Source organism: Nomascus leucogenys, chromosome 18 (assembly GCF_006542625.1).
Source record: "Nomascus leucogenys isolate Asia chromosome 18, Asia_NLE_v1, whole genome shotgun sequence".
In the NCBI taxonomy this organism is placed as follows: domain Eukaryota; kingdom Metazoa; phylum Chordata; class Mammalia; order Primates; family Hylobatidae; genus Nomascus; species Nomascus leucogenys.
The window spans coordinates 44,196,123-44,221,468 of NC_044398.1; the positions used below are offsets into that span (position 1 = coordinate 44,196,123).

The 25,346-nt window shown below is 39.1% G+C and overlaps 1 protein-coding gene across 5 annotated transcripts in view; it reads left to right on the top strand.

Moving 5' to 3' along the window:
- Positions 1-24,635, top strand: part of BMPR1A (bone morphogenetic protein receptor type 1A) — a 175,751-nt gene extending 151,116 nt beyond the window's left edge. For 4 of the 5 annotated variants that reach the window (XM_003278594.4, XM_030797813.1, XM_030797815.1 and 1 more), the window contains 6 exons: positions 8,692-8,836; positions 14,197-14,389; positions 16,196-16,493; positions 18,509-18,684; positions 20,378-20,508; positions 20,596-24,635. In XM_003278594.4, the coding sequence (XP_003278642.1) occupies positions 8,692-8,836; positions 14,197-14,389; positions 16,196-16,493; positions 18,509-18,684; positions 20,378-20,508; positions 20,596-20,721 (1,069 nt within the window). In that variant the 3' untranslated portion in view covers positions 20,722-24,635. The remainder of the gene's footprint in view (positions 1-8,691; positions 8,837-14,196; positions 14,390-16,195; positions 16,494-18,508; positions 18,685-20,377; positions 20,509-20,595) is intronic. The other variant, XM_030797816.1, reaches the window with a different exon arrangement.
- Positions 24,636-25,346: the final 711 nt, after the last annotated feature.

A 25,346-nucleotide genomic window follows, 5' to 3' on the forward strand; every position in this document is an offset into this window, starting at 1 on the left:
AGGGAAGAAATGAAGCAATCAAAACCACTGACCCAGAACTGATATAGACCTTAGAATTAGCAATGACATTAAAATAGTTGTTATAACTGTATTTTATATGTACAAAAGTTAAATCAAGACATGGCAGATTTTGTAAAAGACCAAAATGAAACTTTAGGAAATGAAATCTATAATATCTCAGATGAAATATATACTAGATGAAATTAGTGACAGACACTGTAGAAGAAAAGATGAGTGAACATGAAGACATAGGAATGAATAGAGAATCAGTGAGCTGCGGGACAACTTCAGATGGCCTAATATAGATATAATTGGAGTTCCCAGAAGAGAGGAGGGACGAAAAACATACAGAAATAATGATCAAATGTTTTCAAATTTATCTATTATTATTATTTTATTTATTTATTTATTTATTTATTTATTTATTTTGAGACAGAGTCTCGCTCTGTCGCCCAGGCTGGAGTGTAGTGGCGCGATCTCGGCTCGGGTTTACGCCATTCTCTTGCCTCAGCCTTCCGAGTAGCTGGGACTACAGGCACCCGCCACCACGCCCGGCTAAGTTTTTGTATTTTTAGTAGAGACGGGGTTTCACCATGTTAGCCAGATGGTCTCGATCTCCTGATCTCATGATCCGCCTACCTCGGCCTCCCAAAGTGCTGGGATTACAGGCATGAGCCACCGTGCCCAGCCTATTATTTTTATTTTTGAGACAAGATCTTGCTGTGTCACCCAGGCTGGAGTGCAGTGGTGCAATCTCAGCTCACTGCATACTCCACCTGCCGGATTCAAGCGATTCTCGTGCTTCAGCCTCCTGAGTAGCTGGGATTACAGGCGTGTACCACCAAGCCTGGCTAATTTTTGTATTTTTAGTAGAGATGGGGTTTCACCATGTTGGCCAGGATGGTCTCGAACTCCTGGCCTCAAGTGATCCACCTGCCTCGGCTTCCCAAAGTGTTGGGATTATAGGCGTGAGTTACTGCACTCAGCTTTTTGAAATTTAATGAAAACCATGAACCCAGATAACCTGAAAGCTCAGCAAACCCTGAGTACAAAAAACATGAAGAAAACTACATTAAGGCACATAATTGTATTGCTCAAAACCGATAATAAAGAGAAAATATTAAATGAAGCAAGAAGGAAAAAAGGCAGAGTATCTACAGAGGCACAAAGTTAAGGATGACAGCAGACCTTTTGTTGGAAACGGTGAAGTCAAGAAGATAGCGAACCAACATCTTTAAAGTGCCCAAAGAAAAACATCACAGACCTTGAATTCTATAGCCAGAGAAAATATCCTTCAAAAATGAAGGTATTGTGAAGATTTCCAGTCATACAGAAAACTTGAAAGAACTCCACGTCCTTAGACCTACCCAACAAGAAATGTGAAGGGAAGTTCTTCGAGTGGAAAGACAGGCCAGGTGGAGATAATAATCCACATAAAAGAATGAAGAGCTGGAAATGGGGATCCAAGTGACCCTGACACAAACTAACAATATCTTTTAAGATGAACAAAAAAGACTACTCATCTGAGACTCAGGCCATGGACACTCAAGTGAGTGACCTATAACACTTCACAGAACATACAATCAAACATCAGGAACTGGTCATGTAGGCTTTTTTATAGTTCTAAACTAAATACTACATAGAACTTTGTGACTGCCCTGTTTATTTAGCTTTTGAACTTCATGTGCTAGTTCAGTCTGTGAAGATTCATTATTGATCAGATATACACAATCTGTAATTTGGAATATTCATTCATATTTAGTTGAACTTTAACAAGTCACAAGTTGTTCTCCATAGCAAACCGTAAAAGGATAAGATTAAAGTTAAAGAGAGGTCTGTCTGTCAGCATATTAAGGTTTTTCTGTTTTGTTTGCCTCATTAATGTTTTGTTTCCCTTTTTTCCGATGTAATCGTTTTCCTCCAATTTAGATATGTCTGCAATTTATTCTTCAGTCTCATTTACATTCATGACCCATGATCCTCAAAACCGATACCTTCTCTAAAACCTTATCTGGAACCATGGCCTCCCTCCACTGTGGACGAGGCATCATTCTGTACCATACGCCAGTTCCTGGTTGTTTCCTCTGGCATCTTCTTTTGTAGCTCCTTTAATCCTTCAGACTGCTTAGATCCTATGATCTGCCCCCATAACACTTACTAATTTTATCTTGCATTTTTTTTTACATTGGCAAGTATTCATTTACTTACTCATGCATATTTGCCAAAAGTCTGCATTTCCATTCAACAGGAACCTCATTGGTAACAGATTACTTAACCATTAATATTGATGATCAACTGGCTGGCTGTTTAAATTGCCACTTTCCTATTGAATTTTGAAGGGTGCCCATGGTGAGTCTTGTGTGTCCCTCATGCTTGGCACACAGTGGATACTTACTCTTGTTGATGTTTGCCAGCCACCCTTGGCCCAGAATTTCTGCTTGGGAAATAGCATCACAGATGCATTTGTCAGATGAAAAGCCTGCTTCTGGCTTTATAATGGACCCTTTATCCTCATTGTCTTTAGGGGACTCCTGGTCCTGCAGTAGTTAAATATTAAGAATTGAATGATTTTTTAAGTTGTAGTGATTACAGCAAAAAAAAAAAAAAAAAAAAAAAAAAAAATTGCCAAGTAATGTTTTATTTAATAAGAAAGAACATAAACATTTTCTGAATACCTAAAAAAGGAGCTGTCAATCAGCTTTTAAAGTGATTAAAAATAAGAAAAAATGCCCTATATGTACACGTATTTTTATCACGTTCAGCACTCTCTATGTATTTAATTCTAAGTTTTAGGTCCAAGTTTTCATTTGATACCATATTCCTTCTGCCCGAAGAATTTCTTTAACCTCTTGGGGTGCAGGTCTGCTGGCTATAAGTCCTCTCAGCTTTTGTCTGCAGTCTTTTGACTTCATTTTCCCAAGGTATTTTCACTGGCTATAGAATTCTGGATGGGCTCAAGTTTGTTTCCCTTAAAGCTGTCACTCATTATCTTCCACTTGCATACCTTCTGACATACATTTTATCTTTGATGTACTGTGTGTAATTTTTTTCATGGTGTCCTTTAATGTTTTTCCTTTATCTTTTAAACAACTCAGCTACAATACATTTAGAAGCGTGTGTGTGTGTTTCTTTTTTGGTATTTACTCTGCTTTGGGTTTCACTGAGCTTAGTAAATCTATGGTTTGCTATCTTTCATTATTATTGCAAAATTATCTACTTTTTTTTAAAACACTTTGTCCTTTTATCTGTCTCTTCTGTTTTTGAGACTCCAATTATACATATTTTAGATTATTTGGTGTTGTGCCACAGCTCTTTAATTCTTCAGTTTTTCTCACTCGTTTTTTCTCTTTGTATTTTAGTTCAGGTAACTTCTATTTACCTATTTTCAAATGCACAGATATTTTTTTTTTCTTCACCTGTGTCCATCTGAGCTGTGTATCGTTGAGCTCATCAAACTAATTCTTCATCTTTAATAGCATGTTTTCCCTTTCTCACATTCCTGTCTGACTTCATTTCTCTGCTGACTCTCCATCTCTGTATTCTGTTACCACCTTCACCAGGTGCCTTCCCCTTTTAATCACAGTTCTGTGAAAGGCCCTCCTGGCAGCTTCAGCCCAAGTGCTGTCTGACACTGGTCCTCTTCATTGCCTGCCATCTTGGCAGTGAGTGATTTTTCCTTGCTTTTTAGTGGGTCTCATAAGTTTATTTGGATGTTGTACATCATGGTAAGAATAGCAGAGATTGTCACAATGAGTTATCAACCTCACCCCAATTAAAATGGCTGTTATCAAAAAGAAAACAAATGCTGGGGAGGGTGTGGAGAAAGGGGAACCCTAGCACACTGCTGGTGGAAATGTAAATTGGCACAGCTACTATGGAGAACAGTGTGGAGGCCCCTCAAAAACTAAAATCAGAACTACCATATGATCTTGCAATCCCACTATTTGGTATATATCCAAAAGGAAATCAGTATATTGAAGGCCTGTTCACACACCTATGTTTAAGCACTATTCATAATGGCCAAGATGTGGAATCAACCTGTGTCCATCAGCAGGTGAATGGATAAAGAAAATGTGGTCCATACAGTGGAATATTACTCAACCAGAAAATTAATGAAATCCTGTTATTTTCAGCAACATGAATGGAACTGGAGTTCATTATGTTAAGTGAAATAAGCCAGTCATAGACAAATATTACATGTTCTCAATCATATGTGTGAGCTAAAAAGGTTGATTTCATAGAGGTGGTAAGTAGAATAACATACCAGAGGCTAGAAAGGATGGAGGGAAGGAGGTTGGATGGAGACGGATGGATGAAGAGAGGCTGATTAAGGGGCTCAAAAACACAATCACTAATAGAAGGAATAAGTTCTAGTATTTGATAGTACAGTAGGGAAATTATAGTTAGTAATTTATTGTGTATTTCAAAGTAGCTAGTCTTTAAGAGAAGAATTGTAATATTCCCAACACAAAGATATAACCTGGGCAACATGGCGAAACCACATCTCTACAAAAAAATACAAAAATTAGCTGGGCATGGTGGTGCACATCTGTGGTCCCAGCTGCTGGGGAGGCTGAGGTGGGAGGATTGCTCAAGCCCAGGAGGCGGAGGTTGCAGTGAGCCAAGATCATGCCACTGCACTCCAGCCCAAGCAACAGAACAAGGCCCTACCTCTTCTTCCCCACCTAAAGAAAAACAAAAGATAAATATTTGAGGTGATGGCTATCTCAGTTTCTCTGATTTGTTCATTTTACATTGTATACATGCATAAGATATCACATGTACCCCCCAAAATATATACAACTGTTATACATCAGTTTTAAAAAGAAAAACAGACATCGAGATAAAGACATTCCTGAAAATGGGCATACCTCCTCTTAGGCTGTTGATAGGCAGGAGGTGTTCAGTCTAGTACGAGTCGATTTGGGTTAAGGTTTTGTTCAGTGTTTGGGCCTGTGCCTTCAATGCCTCACAAGTTTCTTGTGATGGGCTGCTGTTCATTTGCTTCGAGTTGGGGTTTAGGTGCAGAAGGAAGGGTTTTTCTCTGAGTTCCTACCTCCCCCGTAGCTTTCAGCTCTTACCACATCATCGCACCTCTGTGGGAGTCACTGTCCAAATGTTCTTGTTCCTCCCGCAGAGGTCATCCGCTGTTGCGTGTTATTCACATTAGAGGACAGTTGGAAAGTGAGGGGGGCGTGCCTGTTGTCCTTAGGTAGGTTCTGTGTTGCTAGACCTTAAGGGTGCAGCTTCCTCAGGGCTCTTGCACCTCCTCCCACAGAGGTAGCTGACCGCCCTGTGGTCCTCTTGTAGGATCCTATGCCCACAAGGAGAGAGGAAGGTGTCGTCTTCTCCTCTTCCTCAGCATCAGAGGATCTTAACCTGGTCAGAGCACAGGGAGCGTTTCCTCTACATCCCGAAGAGGCAGAGGGACTTTGCTGCTTCTCCTCCCTCCGAAGTAATGGATCTTTGCCTGTGCTCTGGGGCAGGGGGAAGAGGGTATGCAAGAAAGAAAACAATAGTCATGTTATACAGCAAGGGCCTCGTGTAGATAGAGTTTAGGTAGTCATAATAATGCAAGCACTGAATGTTGAGCTAAACAAATAATATAACTATGTAAGGAGGATGTGAGGATGGAAGTATTTCTGTTTTGGGAAGCCGCAGGGTGTTAAATGATCAGTTAAATTGTCATATTCCCCAGTGTAAGGTCAATAGTTAAAGCCTAAGACTGAAAAACTTAAAATGTCAATGTAAGGATGCTATTTAGAAATAATGAGGGCCAGGTGTGGTGGCTCACGCCTGTAATCCCAGCAATTTGGGAGGCTGAAGTGGTTGGATCACTTGAGGCCAGAAGTTCGAGACCAGCATGGCCAACCTAGTGGAACCTCAACTCTACTAAAAATACAAAAATTAGCCTGGTGTGGTGGTGTGTGCCTGTAGTCCCAGCTACTTGGGGTTCCCAAGCATTGATCAAACCAGGAAGGTGGGGGTTGCAGTGAGCTGAGATCACACCACTGCACTCTAGCCTGGGCGACAGAGTGAGACCCTGTCTCAAAAAAAGAAAAAAAAGAAAAAAGAAATGGGTAAATATTAAATAAGCTTCAAAAAGTCACAATTCGTGATTCTAAGAAGTGGAAACTGGATAGGAGGAGGAGAGGAGACAAAGGATGGCTTTTTCATTACCAAGCCATGGAGAACTGTATGACATTCAAAGGTAGGCGAATAAAGATGCTTGATAAAATTAAATATTAAGTTCTATAAATATGAAATTTGATACATTTAAAACTGAATTCTAAAAGTTTATAACACAAGGGTAGGGATAAAGGTGTAGGGAAAATAGGCATTCTCATATGTTGGTGGAGGGATTCCAACTGGTTCACCCTTTAAGGAGGTCAGTAGGGCACTCCATCAAAGTTCCAAATTCAGTAATTCCTACTACAGATATGGTAGAAAATTGTATTTCACACTTGCATGCAATAAGACTAGAAGCCATCTAAATATTACCAGTAGGTGGCCGGGTGCAGTGGCACACATCTGTAATCCCAGCACTTTGGGAGGCTGAAGCAGGTGGATGATTTGAGGTTAGGAGTTCAAGACCAGCCTGGCCAACATGGTGAAACCCCATCTCTACTAAAAAAAAAAATACAAAAATTAGCCAGGTGTGGTGGCAGGCACCTGTAATCCCAGCTACTCGGGAGGCTGAGGCAGGGAGGATTGCTTAAACCCGGGAGGCAAAGGTTGCAGTGAGCTGAGATTGCGCCATTGCACTCCTGCCTAGGGGACAGAGTAAGACTCCATCTCAAAATAAATAAAGAAAAATAAATATTACCAGTAGGTGAATGGTTAGCAGCTATACAGTGGAATACTATCTAGCCATTAAAGAAAAAGGTGACACTTTGTGTACTTCCGTGGAATGATACCCCAGGTAAGAAGCAAGATGCAGAACGGCATCAGTGTCTCTCCAGATTACCAGAGAAACCACAAGTAGTTTTGTTTCTAAGGAAATAGGGAAATAGGTCTCTTCTAAGGAAGTGAACTTGATAGCTTAGGGATAGAGCTGGGAGGAAGGTTTTTTTTTGCCATATACCCTTTTGTGCCTTTTGGATTTTAAACCATTTGAGTCAATTACCCATATAAAGTTTTAAAAATAAAATTATAATAGTTAAGTACATTGGGCTATTTATATGGAAAATAATTTGTTTCTTAGTTTCCATTATATATTATACATTCTGAATGGACCATATGACTAAATGAGAGAATCAATATGTTAAAACCAGGCCAGGCACAGTGGGTCACACCTGTAATCTCAGCAGTTTGGGAGGCCAAAGCAGGAGGATTGCTTTGAGCCCAGGCTGGTCTCATCTCGAACTCTTGTGCTCAAATCAACTCCCTATCCCAGGAGTTTGAGACCAGCCTGGGCAACATGGTGAAACCTCATCTCTATGAAAAATACAAAAATTAGCCAGGCATAGTGGAACATACCGGTAGTCCCAGCCACTTGGGAGGATGAGGTGGGAGGATCACTTAAGCCCAGGAGGTTGAAGCTGCAGTGAGCTGAGATCATGCCACTACATTCTAGCCTGGGTGACAGAGTGAGACCCTGTCTCAAAAAAAACAAAACAAAAAAAACCTTGAGAACGTATTTATTGACATTAGGATTGGAAGGTTGTCTTAAGAGACAAAAGCATATGTCAAAAAGAGTAAAGATGAACTAATTTGTCTACACTAAAATTTTAAAACTGACATAAAAATGCCATAAAGAGAATGCTGTGATAATCACGGACTGAGAAGATTGTTGAAACACAATTGTCAACATTTGATGTACAGATTATATAATGAACGCCTACAAAGCGATGAGGAGAAGAGTTCAGGGAACACTTCAATTGAATAATGTGCAATAAACACAAATAGATTGGTCAGTCACAGTGTCTCACGCCTGTAATCTCAGCACTTTGGGAGGCCAACATGGCAGATCGCTTGAGCTCAGGAGTTTGAGACCATCCTGGGCAACATAGCAAAACCCCATCTCTACTAAAAATACAAAAAAAAATTAGCTAGGCATGGTGGCACGTACGTGTAGTCCCAGCTACTCAGGAGGCTGAGGTGGGAAGATCGCTTGAGCCTGGGAGGCAGAGGTTGCAGTCAGCTGAGATCGTACCACTGCATTCCAGCCTGGGCAACAGAGCTAGATTCTATCTAAAAAAAAAAGTATTTGTTAAAAATATGAATAGGCAGTTCACAGAAAAAAAAAAAAAAAGCTGAACTGTGGAAAAAAATTCAATTTTGCTAGTAACCAGAGGAAAGCATATTAAAAGAAGGCATTGCTTCATATCTATCAAGTTGGCAAAGGTCTGAAAATATGACTTCGAGGTTTGGGTTGGAATGTAAGGAAATGTATATTGTGATTATTTGAAGTTGTATTTTTTTATAGCTAGGATGACACTTCACATCTGATTCTGATAGTGTCTTTTTACATGCCAATACACTATAGACATCTTTCCATTTTAACATCATACATAGAACTCTGAACTCCATTTCTAGATGTATTTGACAGGATATATTATCCAATGATAAGACTAATTTGGATAGGATTCTGTCTGAGGGAAGGATAACGGTATAGAGAACCTCAAGGTTTTTCTTAGGGTTTTACAGTTTCTCATTTTTAATGTAGATTGTTTTCTGCTTTTTTAAAAGGCATTATTGCAAGAGCATCTCAAGCAGACGTCGTTACAATCGTGATTTGGAACAGGATGAAGCATTTATTCCAGTTGGAGAATCACTAAAAGACCTTATTGACCAGTCACAAAGTTCTGGTAGTGGGTCTGGACTACCTTTATTGGTAAGTTAAGCGTTCCTATAAACATGAATGGTGTGTTGATTTAGAATGTGTCCTCATGATGGTGGACAGTATAATTATTGCAGATCAGGGAACAATAGTGGACACATTTTTTTCTCCTTATTTAGAAAGAGGTATGCAGTATTGCAAAGGTGAAATTAGTTAAAAATAAGAAATATGAACCAAGAAAAATAGAATAGGCAAGTAAGATAGAGCTATAAACAAAGTTAGGAACCAAGTCCTACAGAGAAAGGCGGGGGAAGTTAGATCACGAAGTCCTATACGAAAGGCAAGAGTTAGCTCACAAGTTTTGCTCTAAGCATTTTACCAGCCAACTTAAAGAGGAATCAGGTATAAGATTCCTTGCATCTATAAGTTTAAACTGATTGATTGAGGGAACTGTAACTATCTCAGATTTTGAAATAAAGTTTCAACAGATAGAAAGGATGCTTCTCTCAGTATACTACTACCAAAACATAGTTCAATAAAAAATAATTTTAAAGGGAATTACAAATAAATTCCAACAAATTTGGACTGATTCTTGGTATCAGGGGAAAAAAATAATCCCAGCAGGTTCATTTATATATGGAAATACTCAGATTTTTGGGTTGAAGGAACTCTTATTTGAGAGGACCTGTATTATGAACACTAGATATCCAGATAGGTTTTGGTTTTTAATTGTATTAGTTGAAAGAAACTGATCTCTTATTTTATTTTATTTTACTTTATTTTATTTTAAGTGTATTGAGATCGTCTGTCTTCTGTCACCCAGGCTGGAGTGCAGTGGCCCAGTCTCGGCTCACTGCAACCCCTGCTTCCCAAGTTCAAGCAATTCCCGTCTCAGCCTCTGAAGTAGCTGGAATTACCAGATGCACCACCATGCCTGGCTAATTTTTTTTTTTTTTTTTTTTTTTGGAGGGATGGGGTTTCTCCATGTTGGCCAGGTTGGTCTCGAACTCCTGGCCTCAAGTGATCCTCCCACCTTGGCTCCTAAAGTGCTGGGATTACAGGCGTGAACCACCGCACCCACCCTGATCTCTAATTTTAAAATTCATCTTATTAAATAACTCTAATTGAATTGGAAAGGTAAAAGTCAAACTGCCTTCATAGGCAGACAACATGGTTGTTTATGTAGAAAATCCCAAGAATAGTACAATAAAACTACTGCAGCCAGTAAATGACTTTATCAGGTTACAGAATACAGAGTCATTGTACAAATATCACTGAATTTATATGCACTAGCAACAAACAATTAGGAAATGATAAAAACAGTATTTAAAATAGCATCAAAAACCATGAAATATTTAGAATAAGCCTAACAATTTATGCAAGCCCTGCACACTGAAAATTATAAAACATTGCTGAAAGAAATTAATAAAGCCCTAAATAAGTAGAGATGTTTATAAATCTGAGGAGTCAGTATTAAGATTTCAGTTTTCCTCAAATTGGTGTGTAATTTCATTTGAATCCAAATGAAAATCAGAGCAAACTTTTATAGAAATTGATGTATATTGTAACATTTATATGGAAATGCAAAGGACTAGAAGAGCCAAAATAATTTCGAAGTAGAAGAACAAAGAGGAATCACTACCTGATTTCTGGACTTACCGTAAAACTCAACAATGATTGCAATTTGGTACTGGCATAAGGATAGATGTATTGATGAATGGAACAGATTATGGAGTTTAGAAAGGAACATGCACTTAATATGGTTAATTGATTTAAAAAAAAAAAAAAAGATGCCCAAGTAATTCAATTGGAAAAAGGCAGTCCATTTAACAGATGGTGCAGGAAAAATCAGGAATCCATTTACCAAAAAGTTAATCTCAGCCCTTACCTCCTCACTCTGTATACAAAATTAACTTGAAATGTAGCATAGACCTAAATGTAAAAGTTGAAGTATAAAACCTCTAAAAGGAAATGTCCGAAAAAATTATTGTGACCTTGGGCAGACTTCTTCAGTACATAAAAAACACAAATCATTTTTTTAATGATAAATCAGGCTTTATCAAAATTTAGAACTTCTGCTATTTAGAAGACACTGTTAAGAAATTGAGAAGACGGCCAGGCGCGGTGGCTCACGCCTGTAATCCCAGCACTTTGGGAGGCCGTGGCGAGTGGATCACGAGGTCAGAAGATTGAGACAATCCTGGCTAACACGGTGAAACCCCATCTCTACTAAAAATTCAAAAAATTGGCCAGGCATGGTGGCAGGTGCCTGTAGTCCCAGCTACTCGGGAGGCTGAGGCAGGAGAATGGTGTGAACCCGGGAGGCGGAGCTTGCAGTGAGCCAAGATCGCGCCACTGCACTCCAGCCTGGGCAATGGTGTGCGACACCATCTTAAAAAAAAAAAAAAAAAAAAAAAAAATGAGAAGACAAGTCACAGATTGGCAAAGCGGATCTGATACAGGGTTTTTGTGCAAAATATATAAAGACCTTCTGCAACTCAATAATAAGACAACCCAATTTTTTTTTTAAAATGGACAAAAGATTTGAACAGACACTTCCCCAGAGAAGATATAAGAATGGCAAACAAGCACATGAAAAGATGCTCAGCGTCAACAGGGATGTACAAATTAAACACAGTAAGATACTACTGCACATCCACTAGTATAGCTAAGACTGACAATATTAAGCGGTGACAAAGATGTAGATCAACTAGAAATCTCATACATTGCTGGTTGGAGTGCAAAATGGTATGGCTATTTTGAAAAACAGTTTGACAATTGTCTGGAAAGTTGAGGGCATACTTTCCGTACAATGAAGCAATCCTTCTGCTAATTATTTACCCAAGAGATATGAAAACTTGTCCACACCAGAGGCCTGAATGTGAATGTTTATAGCAGTTTTATTTTTAATAGACATAAACTGGAAACAACCCCAAAGCTCATGAATTGCTAAATGAATAAACAAATGCTGGTACATTCATACAGTGGAATACTACTCATCAGTAAAAAGGAACAACTTCTAACACATGTAGCAGCAACAGTGGGTGAATTTCAAAAGTATTTTATGCTACATGAAAGAAGCCAGACACAAAAGGCTACACAAAAGTGATTCTCCTACCTCAGCCTCCCAAGTAGCTGGGATTAAGGCATGCACCACCATGCCCAGCTAATTTTTATATTTTTTTTAGTAGAGACAGGGTTTCACCATGTTGGCCAGGCTGGTCTTGAACTCCTGACCTCAGGTGATCCACCTGCCTTGGCCTCCCAAAGTGCTGGGATTACAGGCGTGAGCCACCATGCCCGGCCAAAAAGTGAGAATTTTTTTACGTGATTAAAATATTCTGTATCTTAATTGTGGTATTGGTGATTATGTGATATAGATTTGTCCAAGGCTTGTTGCACTTTTCTCAAAAAGGGTACATTTTATATAAATTATACCTCAATAATCTTAAAAACTTACAGGCTGAGGCAGGCAGATCACTTGAAGTCAGAAGTTCGAGACCAGCCTGGCCAACATGGTGAAACCCTGTCTCTGCTAAAAATACAAAAATTAGCTGGACGTGGTGGCAGATGCCTGTAATCCCAGCTACTCGGGAGGCTGAGGCAGGAAATCGTTTGAACTGGGGTGGCAGAAGTTGCAGTGAGCTGAGATTGGCCGCCGCACTCCAGCCTGGGCAACAGAGCGAGACTCTGTCTCAAAAAAACAGAACAAAATTTACAAAAGTGTTCTATAATAAATGATACATAAAGTCACTTTAGCTTTGCACTAAATCTAGTCCATTTTAGAAGCATTTCCAACTTGGAACATAATGTTCTTTTTAATTTAGAATGATCACTAATGCTTCTGAAAATGAAAGGTAACAATCCATGTACATCTTTTATTTAACAAATATTAAAGTACTTCTGATATTGTCCCAAATAAATACCTATATTCTGTGAGCAGGGGATGGAGTTCAAGCAAATATATATGTAAATAAGAATAAAGTTATGATTGTGTTAAGTGCAACAACTGAGAGGTTTTGTGTGCTATGAAGGTGTTTAAGGGAGAAAATAGCACTCTTAAGGGAACTGGACATTCAAAAAAACCGAGAGACAGGAATGAGTTTGAGTGAATTCTTAAAGTTGAGATAAGTCAAACAAGAGGTTTGTGGGTGGGTGGTCAAAGCGAATAATGGGGCCAGGCCAGATTAGGCAGGGTCTTATAGATGGGATTTTTAAGATCTTTAACTGTCATTTGGACTTCGCTGCGTAATAAACCACCCCAAAACTTAGTGCCATGGAGCAGCAAACATTATTTCCCATTCTGTGAGTCTGTGGGGCAGTTCATTTGTTGGACTTGCTCAGCTAGAGCTAGGTGGTGTAGTTCACACCCGTGGCCGACAGTTCATGCTGCCATTATTTTTTGGTCACAGGGTTCCCAAAGCAGCAGGAAGGGGCAAGCCCCAGTCCACAAACATTTGTCAGGTCTTTGCTTGCATCATGTTCGCTGTTGTTCTTTTATCCAAAGCAAGTCATGTGGCCTAAGCCCTGAGTGCGGACCAAGACTACCCACGACTGTGTGCACTGGGAGGGTAATTATTACGACCATTTTTGCAAACAGCCACTTTGAATAACCTGTTTATGATTTCAGAATACATTGTACATTGTTTCATACATTAAAGTACATTATGGCTGGGCATGGTGGCTCACGCCTGTAATCCCAGCATTTTGGGAGGCCGAGGGGGGGTCGGATCACCGGAGGTCAGGAGTTCAAGACCAGCCTGGTCAACATGGCTAAACCCCATCTCTACTAAAAATACAAAAGAATTAGCTGGGCATGGTGGTGGGTGCCTGTAATCCCAGCTACTTGGGAGTCTGAGGCAGGAGAATCACCTGAATCTAGAAGGTGAAGGTTGCAGTGAGCCAAGATCACGCCACTGCACTCCATCCTGGGCGACAGGGCGAGACTCCATCTCAAAAAAAAAAAAAAAAAAAAAAGTACATTATAAGTTTTTAACTGGAGTTGGTTGGGTATACCGTGCTTTTTGATGAGATGGACCACCCCTTTGCCAATCTTAATGGGTTTCTTTGTTTTTTTTTTTGTTTTGTTTTTTGAGACGGAGTCTTGCTCTGTCGTCCAGGCTGGAGTGCAGTGGCGCAATCTCGGCTCACTGCAAGCTCCGCCTCCCGGGTTCATGCCATTCTCCTGCCTCAGCCTCCCGAGTAGCTGGGACTACAGGCAGCCAGCCACTGCGCCCGGCTAATTTTTTGTATTTTTTAGTAGAGATGGGGTTTCACCATGGTCTCGATCTCCTGACCTCGTGATCTGCCCACCTCGGCCTCCCAAAGTGCTGGGATTACAGGCGTGAGCCACCGAGCCCGGCCAATGGGTTTCTTTCATCAAGAGCTCAAACCTTTTACTTTTTTCTATAAAGGTTCAGCGAACTATTGCCAAACAGATTCAGATGGTCCGGCAAGTTGGTAAAGGCCGATATGGAGAAGTATGGATGGGTAAATGGCGTGGCGAAAAAGTGGCAGTGAAAGTATTCTTTACCACTGAAGAAGCCAGCTGGTTTCGAGAAACAGAAATCTACCAAACTGTGCTAATGCGCCATGAAAACATACTTGGTGAGTACACACTGATTCAGTCAATTTCATGTTTGACAAGGTTAGTGGGGTACAGGTGGAAGCCTCCATATGTGCTTTGAAAACGTGTGAGTTCAACTATATACATTTGGCTAAAGGAAACCTAGTAGAATCCATGGTTTAAATAAAACATAGTCTGGAATGCCAACCAAGCTCTTTCTTTACTAACCAGCTGAAGAAACAGCAGTGAGTTTCAAATGGAAAATAATACTAGTTTATTGGACTTACTCCCATAGTAATGAAAACCCAGTCTTTTATAGATAATTTAAGCAGTGATTTAGGGTAATATTAACATATATGCCTTTTCCCTTTAATAAGCTCAACAGCCCAACATGCAGTTTCATTGTACGTTCTGTGTTTAATGTGTGTTTCCCCCCATTTCCACATTTACACAATAGCAAAGTAATTCAGGTATGAGCTGGTCAGTCAGGTACATAAGCCGACCTGGCTATCCTGAGTTTTCTTTTCCCTTCACCTCCTGTTTTCCTCCCTTTAATTTGGAGAGCACATAGCATGTTGCCAAGCAGGCAATTGTATTAGTTTCCTAGGGCTACTGTATCAATTACCACAAACTGGGTGGCTTCAACCTCCAAAACGTATTCACTCACAATTTTCGAGGCCAAAAGTTTAAAACCAAGGTGTTGGCAGAGCTGTTGTGTCTCTGAATACTCTGGCTACCAGTGGTTGCCAGGAATTTTTGGTGTTCCTTGGCTTAGTATAGACAACACTCTAGTCTCCATTTCTGTCATCAGGTGGCCTTCTCCCTGGGTGCCTGGGTCCACATTTCGACCTTATAACATCACCAGCCATTGAATTCGGGCCCACCCTAATCCTGTATGAGTCATCTTAACTTGATTACATCTGCAAAGACCTTCTTTCCAAATAAGGTCATGTTTATAGATGACATGGATTTTAGACGTGAATTTTGTCGGGGAGCACTGTTCAGCTCAGTGCATAGCGTTCACTGACCTTTTTCTGGAGGGAAGAGGGTAGGAGAGAAAGGAAAAGAGCAGACTGTGGACCTGGCAGTCAAGGAGCCAGACTGAAAAGGCAGCTGTGATGAGTCACTGATGGGCAAATGGGAGTTGGCTTAATTAGGAGCTCTTAGTTGAACATTCTTAATTTTATTAAAGTGTCCACTTTTTGCTTTGAAATTGAGAGCCTTTTCCACTAGAGAATCATGTAGGTTGATAATATTCTCCAGGTTATTTGTATAACATGTGATCTTTTTTTCTTTTCTTTTTTTGTTTTTTTTTTTTGAGACAGTCTCATTCTGTCGCTCGGGCTGGAGTGCAGTGGCGCTGTCTTGGCTCACTGCAACCTCTGCCGCCAGATTCAAATGATTCTCTTGCCTCAGCCTGCAGAGTAGCCAGGACTACAGGCACGTGCCACCATGCCCAGCTAATTTTTGTATATTTAGTAGAGACGGGGTTTTGCCATGTTGGCCAGGCTGGTCTCGAGCTCCTGACCTCAAGTGATCCTCCCGCCTCGGCCTCCCAAAGTGCTACAGGTGTGAGCCACCACGCCTGGCATATATGATCTTTTTCTTAATCATATTATCACTTTCATGATTATTAAGATTATAATAAATTTATTGTAGAAGTACAGTTATATGTGTAAATGTAGAAATAAAATTTTTAGTAACACATTCACGACTTGGTGTCAGGCAAATTAAAGTTTCACTATCTGCACATGATACCTAAGTTTTTCTTGGTATCCAGAATGAGCATTACTTCTCCCTAGCCATCTCTGATGATAACTAACCTTTTAAACTCATCAACTGGACAGGTTTCATAGCGGCAGACATTAAAGGTACAGGTTCCTGGACTCAGCTCTATTTGATTACTGATTACCATGAAAATGGATCTCTCTATGACTTCCTGAAATGTGCTACACTGGACACCAGAGCCCTGCTTAAATTGGCTTATTCAGCTGCCTGTGGTCTGTGCCACCTGCACACAGAAATTTATGGCACCCAAGGAAAGCCCGCAATTGCTCATCGAGACCTAAAGAGCAAAAACATCCTCATCAAGAAAAATGGGAGTTGCTGCATTGCTGACCTGGGCCTTGCTGTTAAATTCAACAGGTGAGTGGTTCTTTGCCCCACTGTTTTGAAATTATTTTAATCTCCAAAAGATATTTCCCTATTTGTATTCAAGATAATGGAATTCTAAAAATGTGCATATGCTCGTTTTTAGTTACATAAATGTATAGTTGGGGGGATTTTGTTCTTTTTACAAAAATTGTGTCCTACTCCTCCTATACATAATTCTTGATATATATATATATATAGCTTTTTTTTTTTTTTTTAAGACAGTGTCTCACTCAGTTGCCCAGGCTGGAATATGGTAGTGTGATCTTAGCTCACTGCAACCTCGACCTCATGGGCTCAAGCAATCCTCCCACCTCAGCCTCCTGAGTAGCTGGGACTACAGGCATGCACTGCCACACCTAGCTAACGTTTTTATTTTTTGTGGAGATGGGGTCTCACTGTGTTGCCTAGGCTGGTCTCAAACTCCTAGGCTCAGCTGATCCTCCCAAAGTGCTGGGATTACAGGTGTGAGTCATATAGTCTTAGCTGTCCTTCCGTTTCAGCTGATGTAAATCTACTTCATTCTTTTTAACAGATACAGAGTTTTCCATATGTGGAGGTACTGTAGTTTATTCTTAAGACCCAACTGATGAACATTAAAGGTGTCTTCAGTTGATTATGAAAAAGTTTTTTAATGAACATTGTGGTATTTTAACCATATATTATATATTTGATCCCTGTGCACTTGTACAAGCATTTCTTCATGATGGATTCCTAGAGAAGGGCCTGCTGAGGCAGTGAGTTTATACATATTAAATTATGGTATGTTGCATATTACTTCTTTCAGGAGTGTGCCTCAGTTTACACACCTGTAAGCAGTAGAGATAAAGATGTCATTTTTCTGTCAACACTTGATGGTGTCAGTATTTTAAAACAAATGTAAGTGTTAGAAATTACAAATTTTTAGGAAACCTTTGAAACCATTTTAATCTTGTAATTCTAGAATGGAGTGGCTGCTTTACATTTCAGTATTCATTTTAGGCTATAATATAAAAGTACCAGTCTTTAAAACAACTGTAAGAGACATTTAAATCTGTTACAGTGTTCTGAGTCAGTGTAGTATTTGTTGGCTCAGATATTTATCAGATGCTATAAGAAAATACAACTCATTATATTGATCACTGCTTTAGAGTAATTATTACTAATTGTCAGTATGATCATGTAAACATTGCTAACAACAGAACTGTGTTGATGGGACCCATAAAGAAGAAAATGTAATCCTATGTCACAAAGCCTTCGTGTATCATACGAGAGTGGTAAAAGCAAATGATTCCTCTTGTATTTTCATATTCACCACTTCTCAGACATAATTATCTACTACTTTATCTTTTTTTTTTCTTTTCTTTTCTTTTGTTTTTTTTTGAGACAGATTCTCACTCTGTTGCCCAGGCTGGAGTGCAGTGGCATGGTCTCGGCTCACTGCAGTCTCTACCTCCCAGGTTCAAGTAATTTTCGTGCTTCAGCCCCCCAAGTAGCTGGAATTATAGTCATGTGCCAGCACCCCAGTTAACTTTTGTATTTTTAGTAGAGACAGTGTTTCACCATGTTGGCCAGGCTGATCTTGAACACCTGACCTCAGGTGATCCGCCCGCCTTGGCCTCTCAAAGTGCTGAGATTACAGGCATGAGCAACCGTGCCTGGCTTTACTTTATCTTATATTCAGTGTTGTCCTCTTTCTTAGACACCAAACTTATTTAGTGACAAAACCTGACCTGAATGGATGTGAGGTGTGTATTGCCCTTATCCAGTTGAGGAGGATTATCGCACTTAGTGTTTTGCTGTAGACACAGTACTGAGTACTGAGTTGGATTAAGAGTGCTGCCCCAATTCTGCCGAGGATGTCGTGTAGTATGTAGCATGTATTTAAAGAAAAATCTGAAAAATGCTAAATTCCACAATACATCTGGCCCCAAGGAGAAAAAGAAGCTTTTATAAAATAGGACAAAAATACAAGATAAACTATTTTATTCTTGGCCCTCAACTTGGACCTTGGCTTTCTTTTGTTTCAGCGACACAAATGAAGTTGATGTGCCCTTGAATACCAGGGTGGGCACCAAACGCTACATGGCTCCAGAAGTGCTGGACGAAAGCCTGAATAAAAACCACTTCCAGCCGTACATCATGGCTGACATCTACAGCTTCGGCCTGATCATTTGGGAGATGGCTCGTCGTTGTATCACAGGAGGTAGGAGTTTGAGTAGTTTCTGATTATGTTTATTTACCCATCATTTAAAAAATAACAGCTCCAGTTATATAACTTTTTATTTTTTAATTTTTGTGGGCACATAGTAGGTGTATATATTATTGGATAAGGAGCTATTTTGATACAGGCATGCCGTGTGTAATAATCACATCTTGGAGAATTGGGTATCTGTCCCTTCAGACATTTATCCTTTGTTTCACCAAGTAGTTATACTCCTTGAGTTATTTTTAAGTGTACAATTAAATTATTACTAACTGTAGTCTCCCCCCCACCGTTGTGCTATCAAATACCAAATACATATTCATTCTTCTATTTTGTTTCTGCTCATTAAACATCCCCCCCGATCCGCTGCTACCCTTCCCAACCTCTGGTAACCATCCTTCTGTTCTCTATCTCCATGAGTTCAGTCATTTTGATTTTTAGATCTCACAAGTAAGTGAGAACATGTGAAGTTTGTCTTTCTGTGCTTGGCTTATTTTACTTAATGTTATGACATCCATTTCCTCCATGTTATTTCAGAAGACAGAATCTCATTCTTTTTTCTGGCTGAATAATACTCCATTGTGTGTAGGTGCCAAATTTTCTTGATCTGTTCATCTGTTGATGGTCACTTAGGTTGCTTCCACATCTTGGCTATTGTGAACAGTGCTGCAGCAAACATGAGGGTGCAGGTATCTCTTCGGTTAGCTGATTTCCTTTCTTTTGGGTATACACCTAGGAGTGCAATTGCTGGCAGTTACATAATTTAGATGTCACATACGTCAGAGTCCCCAAGACCGCCCCCAGGTTGTGTGATTTCACTTGAAGGACCACAGGACTTGGCATGTGGTTGTCCCAATGGCTAACTTTTATCCCAGTGAAAGGATACAAATCAAAATCAGCCAAGTTTAGAAAACCAGGCGAGGCTTCCCGGGGTGCTGTACCAGTGGAGTCAGGGTGTGCTTCATTCCTCCTACGAGTTGTGACAACACATACAAAGTGTTCTCATTTGGGAAAGCTCCTTAGAGACTTGGCACCCAGAGATTTTACTGGAGGCTGGTCACATAGGTATCCTGTGCCTGGCATGTACCAGAATTCCAGCAGGAAAGCAGACGTGCAGTACACACCACATTGTTTGCACAAGCAGCCCAGGAGTGGTGAGTCACCCTCACCGTTTCCGGGAAGTTTTATATCCATTTAGGGAACTGTTTACCATTTGTGTACCCAGGCACTGGCCAAGGCCAAACCTTGCAAGCCGCCTTTTCTAAGGGAAGGTCTCAGGCCTGCTGTGTGAACCCTTATCTGCACCTCATAAGTCTTTCTACTGCAGAGCAAAATGAAACAAAATAATAAAAACTATTCATTAGTAGGAACAACCATATAAGTAAATAATTATACTTTAGGGTAAATGGCTGATTTCGCCTTGCTTATTTTTTTTTTTTAAGGAAGATTGATATGCCCTTTGTTGATGGACTCTATCACAGTTGTGATGACATCCCTGGTGGAGGTAGAGAAAATAGTTGGACATAAATAAGAGAAAAACATACATCTACTATTAAGAGTGAATCATCGTGTCTGTATTTTTTCTTGTGTAAGAATCCGTTTTAGTTCCATAGTTTAGCAAAAGATGCTTACTAGATTGGTATATTTTGTCCAGCAACCATTTTTGTGCCCGTGTTTTCTCACTCCCTTATAGGGATCGTGGAAGAGTACCAATTGCCATATTACAACATGGTACCGAGTGATCCGTCATACGAAGATATGCGTGAGGTTGTGTGTGTCAAACGTTTGCGGCCAATTGTGTCTAATCGGTGGAACAGTGATGAAGTGAGTGGAACTCAGTCCCCTGAAGAAGTGATTGGTAAATGCCACCAAAGATATTCTCTGCTCACTAAACATCTCTTTACTTTTCAGTGTCTACGAGCAGTTTTGAAGCTAATGTCAGAATGCTGGGCCCACAATCCAGCCTCCAGACTCACAGCATTGAGAATTAAGAAGACGCTTGCCAAGATGGTTGAATCCCAAGATGTAAAAATCTGACGGTTAAACCATCGGAGGAGAAACTCTAGACTGCAAGAACTGTTTTTACCCATGGCATGGGTGGAATTAGAGTGGAATAAGGATGTTAACGTGGTTCTCAGACTCTTTCTTCACTACGTGTTCACAGGCTGCTAATATTAAACCTTTCAGTACTCTTATTAGAATACAAGCTGGGAACTTCTAAACACTTCATTCTTTATATATGGACAGCTTTATTTTAAATGTGGTTTTTGATGCCTTTTTTTAAATGGGTTTTTATGAACTGCATCAAGACTTCAATCCTGATTAGTGTCTCCAGTCAAGCTCTGGGTACTGAATTGCCTGTTCATAAAATGGTGCTTTCTGTGAAAGCCTTAAGAAGATAAATGAGTGTAGCAGAGATGGAGAAATAGACTTTGCCTTTTACCTGAGACATTCAGTTCGTTTGTATTCTACCTTTGTAAAACAGCCTATAGATGATGATGTGTTTGGGATACTGCTTAGTTTATGATAGTTTGTCCTGCCTCCTTAGTGATGTGTGTGTGTCTCCATGCACATGCACGCCAGGATTCCTCTGCTGCCATTTGAATTAGAAGAAAATAATTTATATGCATGCACAAGAAGATATTGGTGGCCGGTGGTTTTGTGCTTTAAAAATGCAATATCTGACCAAGATTCGCCAATCTCATACAAGCCATTTACCTTGCAAGTGAGATAGCTTCCCCACCAGCTTTATTTTTTAACATGAAAGCTGATGCCAAGGCCAAAAGAAGTTTAAAGCATCTGTAAATTTGGATTGTTTTCCTTCAATCACCATTTTTTTGTGGTTATTATTTTTGTCATGGAAAGCATCCTCTCCAAAGTTGGAGCTTCTAATGCCATGAACCATGCTTACAAAGAAAGCACTTCTTATTGAAGTGAATTCCTGCATTTGATAGCAATGTAAGTGCCTATAACCGTGTTCTGTATTCTTTATTCTCAGCAACTTTTAAAAGGGAAGTTATTTATATTTTGTGTATAATGTGCTTTATTTGCAAATCACCCACTCCTTTACAACCATACTTTATATATGTACATACATTCATACTGTAGAAACCAGCTCATGTGTACCTCACATCCCATCCTTAAGAGAAGAAATGTTATAAAGTAGAACTAAATATGAATTTTCAGAATTAATGCATTCAAAGTAATATATCAAATCCAGGACTTTGTTAACTTCAGCCAAAAACTTCATTAGGGTAATATCATCTCAATTTTTTCAAATGAAAGGATTCTCTAATTAGAAATTTATATGTCAGAGCTGTTATAAATTTATCAACTGTTAAATATGTTTTGGACATCTAAATCATTTGAGATTTTTGGTTTTTTGATTTCTGTTCCCTAACTTGTGAAGACAATGAAAAATCAGGCAGAAATATTTAGTATCTAGTCAGTATCTGTAGCTACACTGTAAAACTGTTCTTCAATAAAATGGTTCATATTTTATAGATGCCTTGTTATCTCAAGAAATCTGGTTTACATAAACTTATACTTCTTTAATGCCTTTTAAATATTAATCTATTCTGAGCAAACAACTCATGAGTACATCAAGTGAGATAGTTTTATTTGATTATAACATAAAATAAATGTGATTATATCACAACATCATCAAAAAGGTTTAAATTAAACGGCAGGAAATCAGCATATGTCTACCCATTACCAAAATTTGACTGTCATTTAAGGTTAAAACTTACAAATTTGTCTGCACATCAAATTTCACAAATTTGAAACTTGCCTTAACCATTTTGATTAATAAGTTTCATCTACCATAATTAAAGTCTGAAGTGTTCATCAAGATAAGTAAATTTGCATATGGATAATACCCAATAACTTGCTTTTTCAGAATTTTTCCCCGTATGTATACTGAGAAATACAAATATTTTAATCTGAGTTTCCGTATGATATGATTGCACTTAGAACACCCAATTTACTTAAATCTTGGTTTACTTTTGACTTGATACCATAAATCTTTAAAGTCATTTGTCATCTTAATAAAAATATAAAGACAGGCAAAGTTTATTGCAAATGTACAAATGGTATGTGGAAGCAAAAAATTACAGCCAGTATATGAGGCCACTATTACGGTTTTTTAAAATTAATTTGGTCTAGTAAAAGTGATATCAAGAGTTAATCTTAGAAACTTGCTCAGTAAAAAACATTTTCTAGTATAACATGTTCTTTAAAAAGCAAATGCTGCCATCTTTGGAATCTTAATCTAAAAATGGGGCCAGGCGTGTGGATCACAAGGTCAGGAGTTCAAGACTAGCTTGGCCAACATGGTGAAACCCCATCTCTACTAAAAATAAAAAACTCAGCCAGGCATGGTGGCGGGTGCCTGTAATCCCAGCTACTCGGGAGGCTGAAGCAGGAGAATCGCTTGAAACCAGAAGGTTGAAGTTGCAGTGAGCCAAGATCGTGCCACTGCACTCCAGCCTGGGCAAAAGAGCGAAACTCCATCTCAAACAAATAACAAAAAACAAAAATGTTGCATTAAACTTAGTTTTTGTCTCTCCTTTCCACTCTTATTCTTAAATTTGAAGCTCGTCGAGTAAGTGAAATATTTGAAGAATATGATAGGCCAGCAAGAAGAAGTATTATGTAGTACCATAGTTAGTAAATTTGTAAAACCTTGGAAGCCATTATTTGGTCCCACTTGTAATTTAGTGTTTTTAAAGTGTGTAGCTTCATTCAGATAGCTCTTTAAATAATTAAAATATAAAAGCAAACAACCCAAACTACCTGACTATAAACAGGAAAAGTTAACCCTCAAAGAGAGTTCTCCTTGTGAATTCTCTTTATGCTGGCAAATAGCTGTAGGATTAAAGGCATATTAGGGTTTCCTTCAGTTTGTTTATTCTAAGCTTTTACTGTGCTTTCTTACTGAACAAGTTTCTGATGTATAAAACTTGCATCCGATTTCTTTGGAAATATTTTCACAAAAGTTATTTTAATCAGTATTTTACATTGCCTTTCCAGTGTCCAGAAGTGTTTCTAAACTTAGAAAGTGACCTATAGTTTTTTAAAATTGTTTTCCTAGGATGTGCCAAATTTTGATTTACTCTAACAGTCAGTACTTTTCTTCAGATGCTTTGTTCTGTTTAGAACAAAAATGCACTATAGTTTTTAAAGAATCATGCATCTTTGAGTTGTCCCAGGATCAAATTTGATATTGAATAATTTATTCCAGGGCAGCTTTCATAAACATACTTCATAGATGTTGTTTTGAAATGTTTCTAAATATCTAAAATCATTTCAACAGCAGAAATGATTTTTATTTTAACAGAAGATTATGATAGCCCTCGTAGTGTTTAAAAGTGGTCATATTGATTACTTACTTGGAGTCCGGTGTTGAAATAGCAGTGCCACAGCTCGTCTCTTGCGTCGGTGCTGCTGTGAGAGTCACAGTGGAGACTGCAGGGAGGAGGTGTGTTCCTAAGAACCAAAATCCAGCGCAGCATCCTGTGAAGCCACATGTAATGATGGTCCCGTAAGGAAAGTATGTGAATATGGCTCTTGTAAAGGATTAACTATTGTAATTTTAGCTTATGCTCTGTATTCTGTTTTCTGTGGAATTATTTAAGCCCTTTTAGTGACCTTTGTCCTGGCCCATTTAAAAACTAAAATGTAGTATATATTGTATAAGATGGAAATATCATTATTGCTTCATTAGGGAAAACTGTACATAGGCATTGAAAGAAGGGTAAAAGCAAGCAGTTTTATCAGGCAATTGTAAAACACCAAAAATATAGATTCGTCTTTGACATGTAACACACTAAATGTATTTTGTACAGCATCGGGTTTAAAAGGTGCCTTACTAAGTTTACCATTACTTGCTTTGTTCTATATACAGATTATGTCCAATGTATCATTTTGAAGTAAATAACCTTATTTTAGTACACTTTAGTGATGTGTTTTGTGATGCTACACTCAGACGGTATTGTGCATCAAAAGTCATCTGTTGAGATTTTTATAACAATTAAGTTAGTGTACATACATATGTTCCTGAGATGTACACTTCAACTACCAGAAACCCAGTATGGAGCACAGGTAGGTACACGCCTTGTGGAGATAGAGAACTTCTAAACCTATCACAGTTCAGGGGTTTTTCCTTTAAAAAACAAGACAAAACATTGTTTTCTTTTTTTTTTTTTTTGAGACGGAGTTTTGCTCTTGTTGCCCAGGCTAGAGTGCAATGGCACGATCTCAGCTCACTGCAACCTTTGCCTCCTGGGTTCAAGCAATTCTCCTGCCTCAGCCTCCCCAGTCTGGAACTACAGGTGTTTGCCACCATGCCTGGCTAATTTTTTGTATTTTTAGTAGAGACAGGGTTTCACCATGTTGACCAGGCTGGTCTCGAACTCCCGACCTCAGGTGGCCCACTTGCCTTGGCCTCCCAAAGTGCTGAGATTACAGGCATGAGCCACCATGCCCGGTCAAAACATTGTTTTCTGATTATGGAAATGTACTCATGGCAGAAAATTTGGGAAACAACAGGAAATAATAAAGCAAATAAAAATCACTCAAAATTCTATTGCCAGACATTACCACTATATACATTTGAGTGTTTCTTTTCAATCTTTTTTTTGAGACAGTCTTGCTCAGTCACT